This window comes from Fusarium solani, assembly GCF_023522795.1.
Source record: "Fusarium solani strain SB1 chromosome Unknown bctg00000006, whole genome shotgun sequence".
NCBI lineage: Eukaryota > Fungi > Ascomycota > Sordariomycetes > Hypocreales > Nectriaceae > Fusarium > Fusarium solani.
The window spans coordinates 76,359-90,801 of record NW_027072151.1 but is presented as its reverse complement, the minus strand read 5'-3'; the positions used below and the strand labels follow the sequence as shown (position 1 = coordinate 90,801).

The window sequence follows — 14,443 nt, the reverse complement described above, 5'->3', positions numbered from 1 at the left end:
CAGACTTGTCCCCTGACGTTGTGGGAATCAGCAGGTCGGCAAGGCTTTCCATAGCCCATCGGCGAGGAATTCCTTCGTCCTTGTATCAGCGCTTATCACCGGCCACCAAGTTCGGCTAATGTTGAAGCTAATCTCAACGTGGATCATGGACCAGGGCATGACAGTTCTCTGAGCCGCTAGTCCAAGGTGCTCGGCTACACTTGCTAGCTTTTGATCTCGTCTGTACCATGGATCAGCTACTTAATATATCTTTCTCGACTCAGGTTTCATTCTTCATCCAACCTGTTTCCATTAGCTAACTGAATCCATCATTACCAACTGCAAGCGACCCACGCGTCACCCTGCTGCATCATCGATCATGCCTTCGGCCCGCAGTGTCATACACAAGCTGCGGATACCGGAGGAGCAGGAATCTACTCCATGGGTGAATGAGGACTTGAAGCCTGTTCCACTAGAGCGTCAATCATGGGGTATGCTTATCCCTCAAGTTTTGAATCGACCAACTAATGACCTGTAGGATGGCTTCAATTCTTTGAGCTCTGGTTCCTAGTCAACGTCAACATCAGCACCTACCAGACTGGAGCTTCACTTCTTGCTGTTGGCCTTAATTGGTGGCAGGCCATTATTGTTATCGTGGCCGGTTCTATTGTGACTGGCTTCTTTACCATCCTGAATTCCATCTCGGGAGCCGTCAGTCATCTCGGATATGCCGTCATCAGTCGTTCAGTTTGGGGTATGTATCGGCTTCAGTAAAAGCCCTGGGTTGCTAACTGTCTAGGTGTTTATGGTGCCTACTTTCCCGTCTTGAATCGAATCCTTCTCTCCCTCGTCTGGTATGGCGTTCAGGCCGTCATTGGTGGCAAGATGGTCTTTGTCTGCCTCCGTTCCATTTGGCCATCCCTCGACCGACGCATTCCGAACAAACTCCCCGAGAATATAGGCATCACCAGCGCAGAGTTTGTGGGATACTTCATCTTCAACGTCATCTGCTGCGTCTTTATTTGGTTCAAGCCACACCAGCTCCGCATTTACTTTCATGCCGGCGCCGGTTTGTCATTGGTTGCCTTTGTTGCTCTCTTGGGTTGGGCTCTTGGCACAAAAGGACCTGGAGAGAGCCTCGGTGATGCCTTTGATGATAGCGTCGTTCTCAAGGGCTCAGCCCTTGGTTGGGCTATCTGCAGTGGCATGATGAGTGTTCTCGGTGCAGCTGCAGCGGGCGTTCTCAATCAGAACGACTATACGAGATTCGCCCAGAGGCCAAGCCAGGTTGTATCAAGCCAGTTTACCTCATTTGTTCTCACGACTACCTTTACCGGAATCTGCGGCATCTTAGTGACTGCCGCTACTCAAAAGCGTAAGTCTGCAACATTGCTCTCTAAAAGCCAACTAACCCTAGTTCTATAGGATATGGCAATGGGGCTCCCCTCTGGGATCCCTACCAGCTACTTGTCGCCATGCAGGACTCGAGTTCAAACAAGTCAAGCGAGAGTGGTACTCGAGCAGCTATATTCTTCCTCGCTTTTGCCTTTATTGTAGCCCAGCTCTCCATCTGTGTGCCTGGAAATGTCCTCGCAGGCGGATACAGATTTGTACCCCAGACTCCCCAGACTCCACCGTCTGCGCATCTTCCCCCCTACACATGCACATACCTCCCCAGCCCAAAATGGAACGTGTTGCCGACGACCGACGACAGAGACACCGACGCCGTAGCAAAGCCCGCCGTCGCGAGGGAATCGGAAGCCGAGATGACCGCATTCTCCGTGCACTGGAGCCGCTCTCTTGGTTGCGACGATCGGAGCGCGCTCTGCTGCACCATTTTGTGACCGAGGCGTCATGCATCGTCATCTCTTCTCAACATGGCCAACGCCTGTTCTGCAACACCATCGTTCCATTGGCCCTGCAGACCCCCTCACTCCTCTATGCTACTTTGGCGTATTCGCCGGCTCAACAGGCAGGCCTCCGGAGAAATGCCGCTACTCTTGACACGTCTATTTCGAGATATGTGGGCATGAGCTTATCGGCGTTCCAGACTGAGCTACCGCGACGGGCATGCAGTAACAAGGCGAGCCTATTGGCGGCGTCCCTGATGCTCTGTCTAGTGAGCGTTTCCTCTGGAGATGTCCAACCCAGATCGTGGCGGGTTCATGCTGAAGGTGCAAAGGCTTTATTGACCAGCATACACGTCTCCGGACCAACAAGTTCCCTGCGGGTTAGTGCGGAACTGGAAGCCATCATAACTTTCTTGTCGCGCTGGTACCTGAGTCTTGAGTCACTCACCGCCATCACCACTTCTGGTCTTGTCACAGGCCAATGTGTCACACAGGACGCTATCCTGGGTACAATATCAGAGCCAGGACAACTCGCTCTCGATGCCTGTGACGACTACTTTGGGTTTCCTACCAGGCTTGCCTTGCTTTTCCGCGAAATTGGTGCATCGGCATGGGAGCGACGACAACAGCTCTCGGTCATACCTCGTCAAGCGATCTCATTTCTAACTCAGACAGACTTTGATCTGGTTGCCGACGATTTCCATAAAAAGCTTACAGAAATCTACCGCGAAGTCGTCTGCTCTCCTGTCGGCCTCAACTTCTATCCCGGGGTTCGGGAAGCGCTCTCCGAGAGTGACGTCCGCGACTTTACAGCCTCTACCGAAGCCTACCTCTCCATGGCTCGCATTCTGGTAGAGAGGCGAGTACGTGGAGTTCCATCAAATTCTGAAGTCGTGCAAGCTTCAGTGCACGCTATTGTTCGAGGGGCAAGCTCAATAACGCCATCACCTGGAGCCTCACCAGCAACCGCCATGACGCCTCCCCTGTTCGCTGCAGGCTGTGAGGCTGTTGATGCGACGGATCGACAGGCGGTGCGAGACACTTTCCTAACTTTCCTCAGCGTAGTAAAATCACAGAATATGGAGCAGACTCTGAGAATTCTGGAGTCTATGTGGCAGAGCGAGGAACATGGCGTGCCTGACTGGTGGTCATATCAAGGTCATATCCCCCATTTTAGCTTTGGTACAAGAACTTACGCCAGCTAGAATCACAAAACTGGGATTTTCTTCCATTCTAAGTTGGGCGGCTGGGACAAATCCCTGGAAAATATACCTCTTTGATCCCACTAGAAGAGAATGGAATTTTTATCTCTACTTTCCATTGCTAAGCATCTATTTGCAGTCGACTGGACAATCGCCTCCTCTGGCACCTATCCATGCCTTTTGAAGCTCGACCTCGTCCTCCCATAGCTGCGGGGCCTCATCTTTGCTGACACCCGAAGATGAAGCCACTTCTCCCCACACAATGCCACACTCAACAATATACTCGTCCCAGTGCGCCAGGAGTTCTTTTAACTTCTCCGGCTCAGTCTTGGCCAGATCCGTTGTCTCTCCCGGATCTTGAGCAACATTGAACAGTTCCCAGCCCTCGTCACCTTCTCCTGCGCCGCCCTCTGTCTTATCAAAGTGTACAATCTTCCAATCTCCTTTTCTTAGTGCACCGCGCGCAAAAAGTTCCCACCCGACGGGTTCGGAGGATGAATGTATCGCCCAGACCTCATCGTCCTCGATTTTCTTTCCCCTAGCAAAGTGTGGGATCCAGGACTTGCCTCGCATCGCGTGTACATCCTTACCCCTGAAGGTGGTCATGCTGCGCTTGGTGGTGGCCGAGCCTTTCCCCAACTCTGTAGACACGGTCTTCTCAGAGGCTGGAGGGAGGGATACTCCAGCTAACTCGAGGAAGGTAGGCGCAAAGTCCATGACAGTGGAAAAGGAGCGGTTCAATGAGCCGGGAGAAAATGAGGGCAGGAACGTATCCGCGGGCGGTTTGACGACGCAAGGGACGAGGATACCACCTTGAGAGGGGAAGCACTTGAACAGCCTCGATGGTGCTGTTGATGCCTGAGCCCAAAGAGGGCCGAGCCTGAACATAATATGGTTAATCGATGCTCTTATGTCATGTAAAATAGGCTTACCAAGTGAAGGAGTTCCAAGATCCAATGTTGTCGTACGAGTTGTCGTAATATTGGTGAATGGCGCGGGTGATATTATCTCCCATTACAGCTGCAACAGTAGTTAGCAGGGGCGTCTCCCTAATGATGTGGTGTTACTTACGAACAGCTTCCATGCTGTTGTCGGGAAGAGACAATAGTTAGTTCAAGTCCAACTCAGGGGCCATTGACACTTACGCGGCACCTTCGGCTCCATTGTCGCTCATAAACACAATGAATGTGTTGTCGTATTCCCCAGTTTCCTTGAGATATTCGACTACCTTTCCGACATTGACGTCGATCGAGTCCACCATGCCGGCATATGCCTCCATAGCCCTGCTGGATAGGTTCTTTTCTTCTGGTGTGAGCTCATCCCACTCTCCAACACCCATTGTCTCCGTTTCGACCTTGTGCGGCACCACGGATTCGTCAATGATGCCAAGTTCCACGAGCTTTTTTAGTCGGCGTTCACGTAGAGCGTGTGGGCCGTCATCATACATCCCCTTGTATCTGAGGGAGGGTCAATATTGCCTCGAGGGGCTTGTAAGAGCACTCACTTGTCTCGCTGTGCCTTGGAGCACTGCAAAGGCCAATGAGGTGCAGTGTATGGAAGGAAACCGAAGAATGGCTTCGATTTATCGTCATCAGAGCGGTTTTGGAGGTATTGAATCAGTCGATTTGTGTAAAAGTCGGTCGAGTAGAATCCGTTCGGGTCTTCGGTTTTGTTAGGTGTCCTGAGCAAGAAACATTGTCAGTCACTGAAGATAAACACGAATATGTTTACAAGAGAGCCAATCGGAACTCACATGTCAACCTTCTTTCCCTCTTCCGCGTGAACTGGGCGACCACCGACTGGGAACCTCTCTTGCACTGGCTCCCAGCAGTAGTGGTTGCAGCACCCAGGCAGCATAGCAAAAGCCTTCTGGAAGCCACGCTCCCATGGTCCTTGGGAGGCACGGAGACCAAGATGCCACTAAAGATATAATGAGTCTAGATCTGATGTAGGACGCGATCTGAAGCCACTGACCTTGCCTGACATGGCAGTAAAGTAGCCATTGTCTTGTAGAACCTCTGGTATAGTTGCAACATCGTTGTTGAGGTAGCCCTCGTAACCGGCCTTTCCGCCGAAGCGCTTTGCTCCGCTTTCACTCCTCTTGTACTCGATCAAGACTCCTAGGCCACCGAGGTGAGCATCGGTTCCGCTGAGGAGCATGGCCCGTGTGGGCGAGCAGGCTGCGGCAGCATGGTGGTTGAGCATACGTATGCCCTCGGAGGCCAAGCTATCGATATTGGGTGTCTGGATCTCGGCGCCATAGCAACCAATGTCGGAGAAACCCTAAAGGTAATGGTCAACTGAGCTCCTGGTCCAACTAGAGTGGAAACAAGTGGCAAATGGACTGACAAGGTCGTCGGCGAGGATGAAGAGAAGTTGGGACGCTTGGGCGTCGATTCAGGGGCGCTACCCATGATGTCAGCAACGATGAGGCCTGATGGGTGTATCTTGGTAGAAACGATCTCAAGTTCAGTTGCAATTGAGGGGACACGATTAATTATATCAACTTGTGTTACTTTTCGTGACCCAGGCAACAGGCGAGCTTGAGTCGTCAAATAAATCCACGCTTTCTCGCTCGGAAACAACGTGCTGGAGTGAATAACCTCGCTCGGAGCGGAGCAGTGGCTCTGGGGCCTTGTGACCACAGAAATTGGAACCTCGCTCGGAACAATACTCCACACTCGCTCGGAAAACTGACAATCTCGCTCGGAACCGCCCCTTCGCTTCCCAGATTGCGGGGATCTCGAGCCATGCTACCCCCAGAACCCAGCAGACTGTTCACGAGTCTAATTGAATTAGAGGCTGGGGTTGGATCTACAAAAACGAGTCTTTGTCCACAGGTGAACCTTGTTCCAACATCTGTTCTTCATTAAGACAGTTGCGCGATTCTTGACAAGATTGACTGCAACTTGAACAATTGGCGATTGTTTACAACTTGACAACCATTTGTTTACTACACTGCCCCTGACCTTGGGTCAACACCGTCGCAATGGCGAGCCAACGATCAGCATGGTCCTCCGTGTCCCCCTTGCTCATATTTTCCTGCTTCTGTCTCCTCGTTGGAGACATGCTCTTTGGTTTCGATACCGGATCTTTCGGTGGCATTCTTGCTAATCCTGTAAGAATACTTGGGGATCGATGAACTAATATCCAGATGGCTGACACGCGATAGGGCTTCATTAACCAATTTGGCAAATACAACGCCGAGACGGGCAAATATGCATTCGATCCCACCCATACCTCCATCATGTCCTCTATCCCGTTTATCGGCAAATTCCTGGGATGCTTCATCGCTGGCCCAGCTATCGAACGATATGGCCACCGCATGGTCTTTGTTATCCTCTCTGTCATTTCGTTCATTGGTGTCATCAGTGAGTCAATGGGTCAATGTCTTTTCTTGCCAGATTTCTGACATGCTACTCCAGTGGAGATCACCGCCGCCGACACTGGGGCCGGCTCCGGGCGCTTTGCGCAGTTCCTCATCGGACGTGTCATTGTCTATATCTCGGTCGGTCTTGTGGAGGTGGATGTGACGTGAGTGTTCATTTACTCAGTTTGGAGACGTGAATCTGACTGACTTGTGCAACAGAACTTACCTGGCCGAAATTGTCCCAGCCCCTTTCCGTGGCCTGGTCGTCATTTCTCTGCAGCTTTTCCTCAACGCTGGCACTCTTATTGCGACAGGGGCCAACAAGGCTTACTCAACTAGCACCAATGGTGTGGGATGGAAAACCGTTACTGGTCTTCAATTCATCTTTCCCACTCGTGAGTTACCAAATACTTGTCTATAACCTTTTGTTCCGTTAGCTAACCAGAAAATCCAGTCCTCATCGCCTTTGTCTTCTTTATTCCCGACTCCCCACGTTGGCTCCTCTCCAAGGATCGTGAGTCTGACGCCGTCATCTCTCTACAGCGACTCCAAAGCAAAGCCGACGCCGACGAGGGTCGATGCGACGAAGAGATCTTGGCCATCAAAGAAGCCCTGAGAGAACAGGTGCATAAAGGCCCATGGCTCGGCCTCTTGCGCGGAAACAACCTTCGCCGCACCATGATCGTTTTTGCATTCTACTTCTTCTAGCAAGTTAGTATGATGCCATCATTTCCACTGAGCGAGGGCTAAATCGAGAGAAACAGACCACTCGCCAAGCCTTTACTTCAACATACCAGACTGTCTTCTACAAGGAGAACGGCTACGCGGACAAGGCCTTTACCTATCCCATCGTTACCAGTGTTCTTGGTCTCCTCTCAGTCATTCCAGCAATGTATCTGGTTGACAATCTTGGGTAAGTCAATGGTTTAGGTGACTTGTTGAACGCTCTTGCTGATCATGGTTCTGAAGCCGTCGATACACCCTCATGACCAGCTACATTTTCCAGTCCTTTTGGCTGTTCCTTTTGGCCGGTCTTGGTGGAAAAGCCGATAAGACTGCCACCGAGAAGAACACGATCGTGGCTGCTTTTATGCTCTTTGCTGTCTGGTACAATGTGAGTCACGAACATAGCATGAGGCAGCTTGCAATACTGACACCATTCGCAGATGGGTAGTGCCTCTATCTCCTACCTTCTCGGTGGCGAAATTCCCACTTCGGCGCTACGAGAAAAGACGCAGTCTCTGGGTGCGTCATGGAATGTCATTTGGGCATTCGTCACAAACTTTGTGATCCCATACCTCATCAGGGATCTTCACTTTGGTGTCGGTTGGGTCTTTGGCAGTGTTTCCGGTGTGGCCCTTTTCTATACCTTTTTCTTTCTCCCAGAAACTAAGGTAAGTTGGCCCTATTGTATCACTTAAATCTGCTGCTAATAATGTCTTCCTTTGAACAGGGACGCGCACTTGAAGAGATTGACGCCATATTTGAGACACCTTTTAACCCGTTCCGCCCACAAAACGTTCACTTCTCCAACCCTGAGCGTCGTATTGGACAGCTTGAAGGAGAGAAGGATGCCGAATTATCTGTCTCGGCTCATCATGATGATAAAAACCGGGCTGCACCCGTAGAAGCTTAAATGTATATGTCCATCAGGTCAAGGTTGATGCTCGCTGGGCGTAGTAATGGAGATTGTGGTTCAGAATAGCATTAGCCCAGTAGTCTAAAATTACGCATGCCTTGAACCAAATCATATTCTCACTTAATGATCATAAAATCTGTAGTGTTCAACTCCCTGTGCCAGTCTCAGGGGCTTTGTTAACTGTCAGACTGTTCCCTACAGCCAGCAATCATTAGTCATGCCCTTTTGCTTCCGGACCATACTAGGCTGTGATTGGGCCATGTTCCGGTTGCCGTCCGACAACCGAGTCTAGTGCCCGGCCCAGACTCTCATTCTTCATCCTTCATCCTCTCTTTTATCTCGTACTCAGCCCGTGGCAGGGCATCAATACTTTCATGATTGGATTAGTGGCCACTCTGTATGGATGAACCAAGGCCATGGACACCGCATCTTCGCTCAATACCTCATCGCCAAAGCCCAGGTCCTTCATCCATCGGACAAGAACGGGATGTCGGACTTGCCGGCACAGAAAGGTACGACCGGTGTGACGCCAATCGACCAAGTTTAAAGCTCTGACTACTGGCGCTGTAGGTGAAATGTGATGAAAAGAAACCAATATGCACTCAATGTTTCAAAGGAAGCCGAACATGCGACTGGTCAAGCACGGAAACCCAGAGGCAGAGAGCCAAGAGAAGACCCAATGCAACAGCCTGTGAGGCTTGCAGAGACAAAAAGGTGCGTTTTTACAGCTGATATAGGTTACCATGACGGCGACTGATCAAATGTCTATAGCTCAAGTGCGTTGGCAATGTGCAAGATGCATGTGAGAGATGCAACGCCATGGCTATAGATTGCGTATGATGCCAACAAAGCGTCGACACAATAGATCACCAGGCTATAGAATCACCGGGCCAAAGCGAAATTGTTGAGTCTGACGCCCATACACCCTCGGAACTAACAGCCCCTGGGGGTGAGCTGCCGACAGGTAAAGAGCTTCAAGACTTGGTCCAGCTCTACTTCTCATCAGTACATCGTCAGTTTACTCATGAAAGAACTCCTTCTTAGCAACATAGACTGAGTACTCCCCTTAGAGTTTGGCTATTTTGAATTCATTCACCAGCTTCACTTCAAGCGTCTGCTAGCCAAAGGCAATGCTCCTCGGGAATTGACTCTTCTAATGATCGCCAGCGCAAAGCGGTGAGTCTCAGCCGGTTACCTCCCATTTCTGCACCTAAGAATTGCTAAGCTATCTTAGTTTTGCTGGGGAAATAAGCACCGAAAACCTCGCAAAGGCGGATGCTTGGGCGGATACGGCGATCAGGTCTCTTCTCCCTGCTATATACCAAGGTTTTGGCGTCATCCAACTCATGGTAAGAACTGCTAGTTTCTTCTTCTGGATGTGAAGAAAGTATTGACGTTGTGATAGAGTCTTTTACTGGCTCAGCACTACGACTTGAATCGAGGCAACTTTACATCTGCTTGGCTACTAGGGTCTGCCTGCGCAAGGTAATAATCACAGCTGCAACCAATTACAAAGCTCTGACCCTCCTAGAATGATGCAGATGATGTCCTTACAAACCTTTGACCGAACTTATACACCAAACCTGGCCTCCAACGCACGCCTCTCGCCACTTCTATCCGGCGAGGCTCTCCGCCGTGTAGCTTGGTCTACCTTTTTCTTAGACAGCATCATCGATGGCGGTCGGTATGGTTTCCACGTTGTCGACGAAAAGACCTATCGGCTACAGCTTCCTTGCGAGCAGGAGAGATTCTTGGGTAACGAAAATGTTGTGACTGAGCCACTTGATAACTCTGCGAACCCTCAAGGTATCCTCCCTGATAACCTTGAACGAGCACCGCTCGACATGTCAGCATATCTTTTACGCACGGCAGCTACACGGCGACGAGCACTGCACTTTGCTTTTCGCGCCTCACATAAAGAACAGACCGCCGAACAACTATCGGTGGAACTCGATACCCTTCGAGTCGACATTGAAGAGCTGATCGCTGCGTTACCGAAGCGTTTCCACTTCAACAGTGACAACATGTTTGTCCACCGGGACAGGCTGATCACGTTTCTACTCCTCCACGTCATGCGCCACAACTTGTTCATCATTTTGGGCCGAGCTGGCTTGATGATATATCAATGTGATCCCTCCAAGATGGATCTTATACCACAAGTGCGGCAAAACAGGATCTCGCACGCCCTGCCGATCGCTGGGCTGGTTTCGGAAGGGCTCAAGGCGGGCATCAAATTTGATCCTCAGATAGGAGTTCACTCGTACGTGGCTTTAGAGAGTGAGTTTATACTTCAGCTATGATTAGCTTTGCTATATTGTACTGACCTCGGGCACCCAGTCCTTCTCTTTGAGCCGCCGCTTGGCTGAAGTCGATCCTTTCACCGACCCCAAAGCGCCCGAACTGGTCGAGGCAATTCCTCACCTTCTCACTGCCATTAGAGAGATTGCAAGCCGATCCGAATTTGTCAGACAATTGGTTAGTGCAAGTGTAGGCTTGGCGAGTCAGCACTAACTGTGTCAAGTATGTCGAAGCAGTTCATAGACTTTTGCATTGCGACTGCATGCATCTTCTCACCAGCAATGATCTGGCTGCCTTTCGAGAGTTAGTTCATGCTACTGATCACTAGAATGCTGTCAACTCACTAAGATGCGATAGTGAACACCAGCTCGTCGGTCAAGATGTCGCAGAGTATGACTTCCGCGACTTTGGTTGGGCCAAGGTCGAACGCTTACGACGGGGTGCTTCGTCAAGTACCAATATGGCCCGGGATGAAGCATTGTTAGAGTACAAAGCAGGCAAAGAGGCAGCCATTATCTCAGCCGTACCTTCTCCCAGACTCGATGCAATGGATGTCAGTCACTCAATTAACCAGGCGTCTGGGAGCCATCCGATAGCGACCGGGCTACCAGGATTGACAGAGTTGCCTGAGATGCAGCCTATGGGAGAAAGTTTTGATGAGATGCCTCATCAATCTCGTTGGGGGCTACCAGAAATGGATAGTTCCAACCAAGGACTGCTGCTGGATTGGGTGTGGCTGTTAGGTGGCGAGTCGGCATATCAGACGTACTGACTGGTGAGTATGCTTTTGGAACGAAAATATACTAAAAAGCTTTTGATGATTTGGGTCTTACTTGGTTGGGTCTTGTAAAGTGAGGCCACTTGTGTGCATTCGTGGTTATATCTCATTCCTCTTCGTTGACCGGGCGCAATATTAATACGTTTGAGTACTTCTCTCATGATAATGAAATGCACTTTCATAATGAGAACCAGCCATCTAAAAATACGTGTGCGGTGAGAACTAGAGCCATGAGGGGGGATATGATTGCCAACCTTTCATGATAAGCGACAACCACTAGCGAGTATAGGGTGACACTACCAGGGGTTCCATCAAGCAGAAAGGAACAATGCTGGTAGACTGGCTTTGGTGAAGAATGTTTAGAACCGGAGTGTGGTTATGGCGCTGTCCCTACGTCGATGAGAGACTGAACCTAGATGAAACAACAAATCACTTGATAAGTCATGCAAGGTTTGCGTATTGTGATATGATTTCGAGCGACCTACGTAGGATCTGACCGCCAGTAGGGATGCCTAGACATGTGAAATACGGTACATTGGTGCTCTAACTTCTAGTCATGGAGTGGTGACCTTCATAATGCAAGAATCATGCAGACTTACGTCGTGATGAGTTGTGATGTTATTCCGTGTCCTAAGACGTTTCTCCCAGGTCACGAGCCTGTTCGACTACGAGCAACAACTCAACGAGATCGAGGCCAAGGTCTCTCACTCTGAAGAGAGGCAGTCACTAAAACGGCTTGTAGACTGGCCGCACACTGGAGCAGTCTCCACAACATTCTAAAGCTAACAAGATTAAAGCAACAACATGGACGTGATTTACATAAATGTAATCCACCGAAACCAGAATCACATCTTTCAGCCCAGCTTTATGTAGCATAGCGTGAGCATGTCAGTCCTCATCTTTATTTGTCCCCGTTCTTTCTTTTCACTGCAAGCAGCAGGCCCCTGGAGGGCTGAGGCTATACCTTTTGAGAATGTTCTTGTGGGCACCTACGCCTTACCCAACGGCTGTGCCCACACCTTGTGGAGGATCAGAGCCGCCAGGACCAGCTTCGTATTCATTATGAAGATCAACACTGGTTGGTGACAAGGTTCAACAGGCGCGATGACTGAAATTAGGGCAAGCGGTGAGCAGTCAGCGCTGTCTTTTTGTGGATAAGTGTTTGGCCACTAGCGATGCACCAGCGCAAAAACGCGTTAGTAACCCAGCTGAGCTGGGGCAACAGGCGGCCCAAATCGATAGTCTCAATAGTCTCATGCGGAGGCCAAATTGCAACTCCACTATCGAAAAACTATTGCATCAAATTCAACAGGCCCTTGATGGGCTGGGACGGATTAAATAGGAGCTGCGAGACGGGACTTATTGTTTCCGTTTTGTTTGTCCAACCCACTCTAGTCTTTCGTTTAACCCAACTACTGTCTTTCGTTCATTTCATTCATGATGGTCAATGCCAAGAGGTTCATCGCCGCTCTGGCCTGTGCCAGCTTGACAGCAGTTCAGGCTGGGCCTTGCCGGCCATCCACGACGCAGTCCACTGATACTGCGGTCACTTCGTCAACCGAGTCTGTGTCTTCGTCTTCGGCCGTGATCTCATCTGTCGATACCACGACCGAGCTGACCTCGACTACTGAGGTCTCCACCTCTGTGGCCTCCTCGACATCAGAGCTAGCCACCACCACCACTACTGCTGTGGAGACCACATCATCGGCTTCCACGACTGTAGAGTCAACCACTACGACCGCGACGGCTTGCCCTACCCCGATCTCTTGCGACAACCTCGGCTTCGATTGGGCCTACTACAGCAACCCGGCCCAGAACACCGATACCACCTACTCGAACTTTCATCCCGATTCGTTCAAGAGAGTAAACCCGCTTTACGTTGGCACCACACCATATGTTGGAGGTCTCTACCAACCCGGCTCTGAGAATGCTCCTGGTCCCATCTACGGCTCAGCGACAGACCTTAGCCTGGACTACTTCGCCCTGAACCACCACGGCTACATCTACGCCTGTGAAACAGGAACGTACCAGTTCAACATCCCTTACGCCAATGACGCTGTTTACCTATGGCTTGGTGCTAAGGCCTATGCTGGATGGTCTGAGAGTAATGCCGATGCCAAGGCTCGCTACAACCAGCCTGATCACATCGCTGGGTCGGCATCCTTCAGTATTACTGTGCCCGCTGGCGCTTACGTGCCTATTCGGTTTGTCTACGGCCAAGCTCAGTACGGTGGTGGCTTCTACTTCACTATCACGACCCCTAACGGCCAAGTGATTGCTAGCAACGAGGCGACTGCTAGCCCATATGTCGTTCGATATTCGTGCGATAATATTCTCGCACCTCGATACCCTGCATTCGGACAAGAGTTTTAAGGACTTTTTGATGGGATAAAGGAGTCAGATCTATACCTCCCTTCGACAATAGACGGGTATATCAACTTGGTTCTAATTAATACGCACCTGGAGTAATTAAACGCACACGAGTCGGGGGTGCTTGGATTTTGCCATTTTCTTTAACTGCATGTAGTATTTTGAATCACATTGGACTGGTCATTTGTCTCCCAAGACGTGATTGTTTAGGGCTCGGACTGGATAAAACAAATTGCAGATCGGGTTGCTGAGAGCAGCCTCGATCTGACAACCCTTATGCTTACAGCAGCCACAAGAGGTAAACCTTGGACTATGCAAAGCGTCTCCTGTCCACTCTTCGGACGCTCTCTACCGCCAGTGGTTCAAACCATACGAGACTGATGTCGAATACGGCCGCTATGTGGCTAAAAGTATATCCCCATTATGGGATATAGACACAACTAGACCAACATTGACAGATATCACCGGCTTCCACAAAAATCTTTGTCAAGATATATCAGCAGATATCTTCGGACGTCTCCCAGACGATCCGCTAGACGCCAGGTGCTTATCATCTTCCACGGAGGCTTCAGAGAAGGGGCGGGGCGGGAAAGACGAGCTGCTTATAGCTTTTAGCTATAGGTATATCTTACATCCTCTCATCAAGGCCGTTTCATTGTTTTGAATCAAACACTGGGGCCTACGGAAGGGGCTTTGATACCGGAAGACATTGGGAATATCCCCGTATCTTTAGTGCGCCCCGGATGCACCAAAGGCTTGAGCGGCCCTATATCTTCTCACACTATACACTGCGACGGACCTTTCTTCCCGGGGTTAAGAAACTCGGATGTTCCTGGAAACTAGGGGCCTTGCCAAGATTTGGAGATTTGCGGGGGGATTCGTTCTCGACAAATCAAGCTTCAGTTTCAGCTGAGTTCTCTTCTGTGGCTAGGATACTGCGCCATGAAAAACCCGCTT

At 50.3% G+C, this 14,443-nt stretch overlaps 5 protein-coding genes across 5 annotated transcripts; 4 read left to right on the top strand and 1 right to left on the bottom strand.

Moving 5' to 3' along the window:
• Positions 1-358: 358 nt before the first annotated feature.
• MRS44_009710 (uncharacterized protein) lies at positions 359-3,034 on the top strand (the record flags this gene model as incomplete). Its single annotated transcript, XM_065620275.1, has 5 exons — positions 359-470; positions 518-733; positions 779-1,354; positions 1,405-1,551; positions 1,599-3,034. 5 exons carry the CDS (start codon positions 359-361, stop codon positions 3,032-3,034), a joined length of 2,487 nt encoding a protein of 828 aa, XP_065476048.1.
• Positions 3,035-3,160: 126 nt separating this feature from the next.
• Positions 3,161-5,445, bottom strand: MRS44_009709 (uncharacterized protein; the record flags this gene model as incomplete). The annotated part of the gene is made up of 8 exons (XM_065620274.1): positions 3,161-3,911; positions 3,964-4,051; positions 4,103-4,116; positions 4,177-4,488; positions 4,536-4,712; positions 4,785-4,951; positions 5,006-5,314; positions 5,377-5,445. 8 exons carry the CDS (start codon positions 5,443-5,445, stop codon positions 3,161-3,163), a joined length of 1,887 nt encoding a protein of 628 aa, XP_065476047.1.
• Positions 5,446-6,098: 653 nt separating this feature from the next.
• Positions 6,099-8,037, top strand: MRS44_009708 (uncharacterized protein; the record flags this gene model as incomplete). The annotated part of the gene is made up of 9 exons (XM_065620273.1): positions 6,099-6,149; positions 6,204-6,402; positions 6,457-6,565; positions 6,621-6,796; positions 6,856-7,025; positions 7,118-7,314; positions 7,371-7,515; positions 7,568-7,795; positions 7,855-8,037. 9 exons carry the CDS (start codon positions 6,099-6,101, stop codon positions 8,035-8,037), a joined length of 1,458 nt encoding a protein of 485 aa, XP_065476046.1.
• Positions 8,038-9,196: 1,159 nt separating this feature from the next.
• Positions 9,197-11,110, top strand: MRS44_009707 (uncharacterized protein; the record flags this gene model as incomplete). Its single annotated transcript, XM_065620272.1, has 7 exons — positions 9,197-9,216; positions 9,275-9,389; positions 9,446-9,525; positions 9,572-10,304; positions 10,378-10,515; positions 10,562-10,641; positions 10,696-11,110. 7 exons carry the CDS (start codon positions 9,197-9,199, stop codon positions 11,108-11,110), a joined length of 1,581 nt encoding a protein of 526 aa, XP_065476045.1.
• A 1,446-nt stretch (positions 11,111-12,556) lies between these two features.
• On the top strand, positions 12,557-13,489 carry MRS44_009706 (uncharacterized protein; the record flags this gene model as incomplete). Its single annotated transcript, XM_046276607.2, has 1 exon — positions 12,557-13,489. One exon carries the CDS (start codon positions 12,557-12,559, stop codon positions 13,487-13,489), a length of 933 nt encoding a protein of 310 aa, XP_046131863.2.
• Between the last annotated feature and the right edge of the window lie 954 nt (positions 13,490-14,443).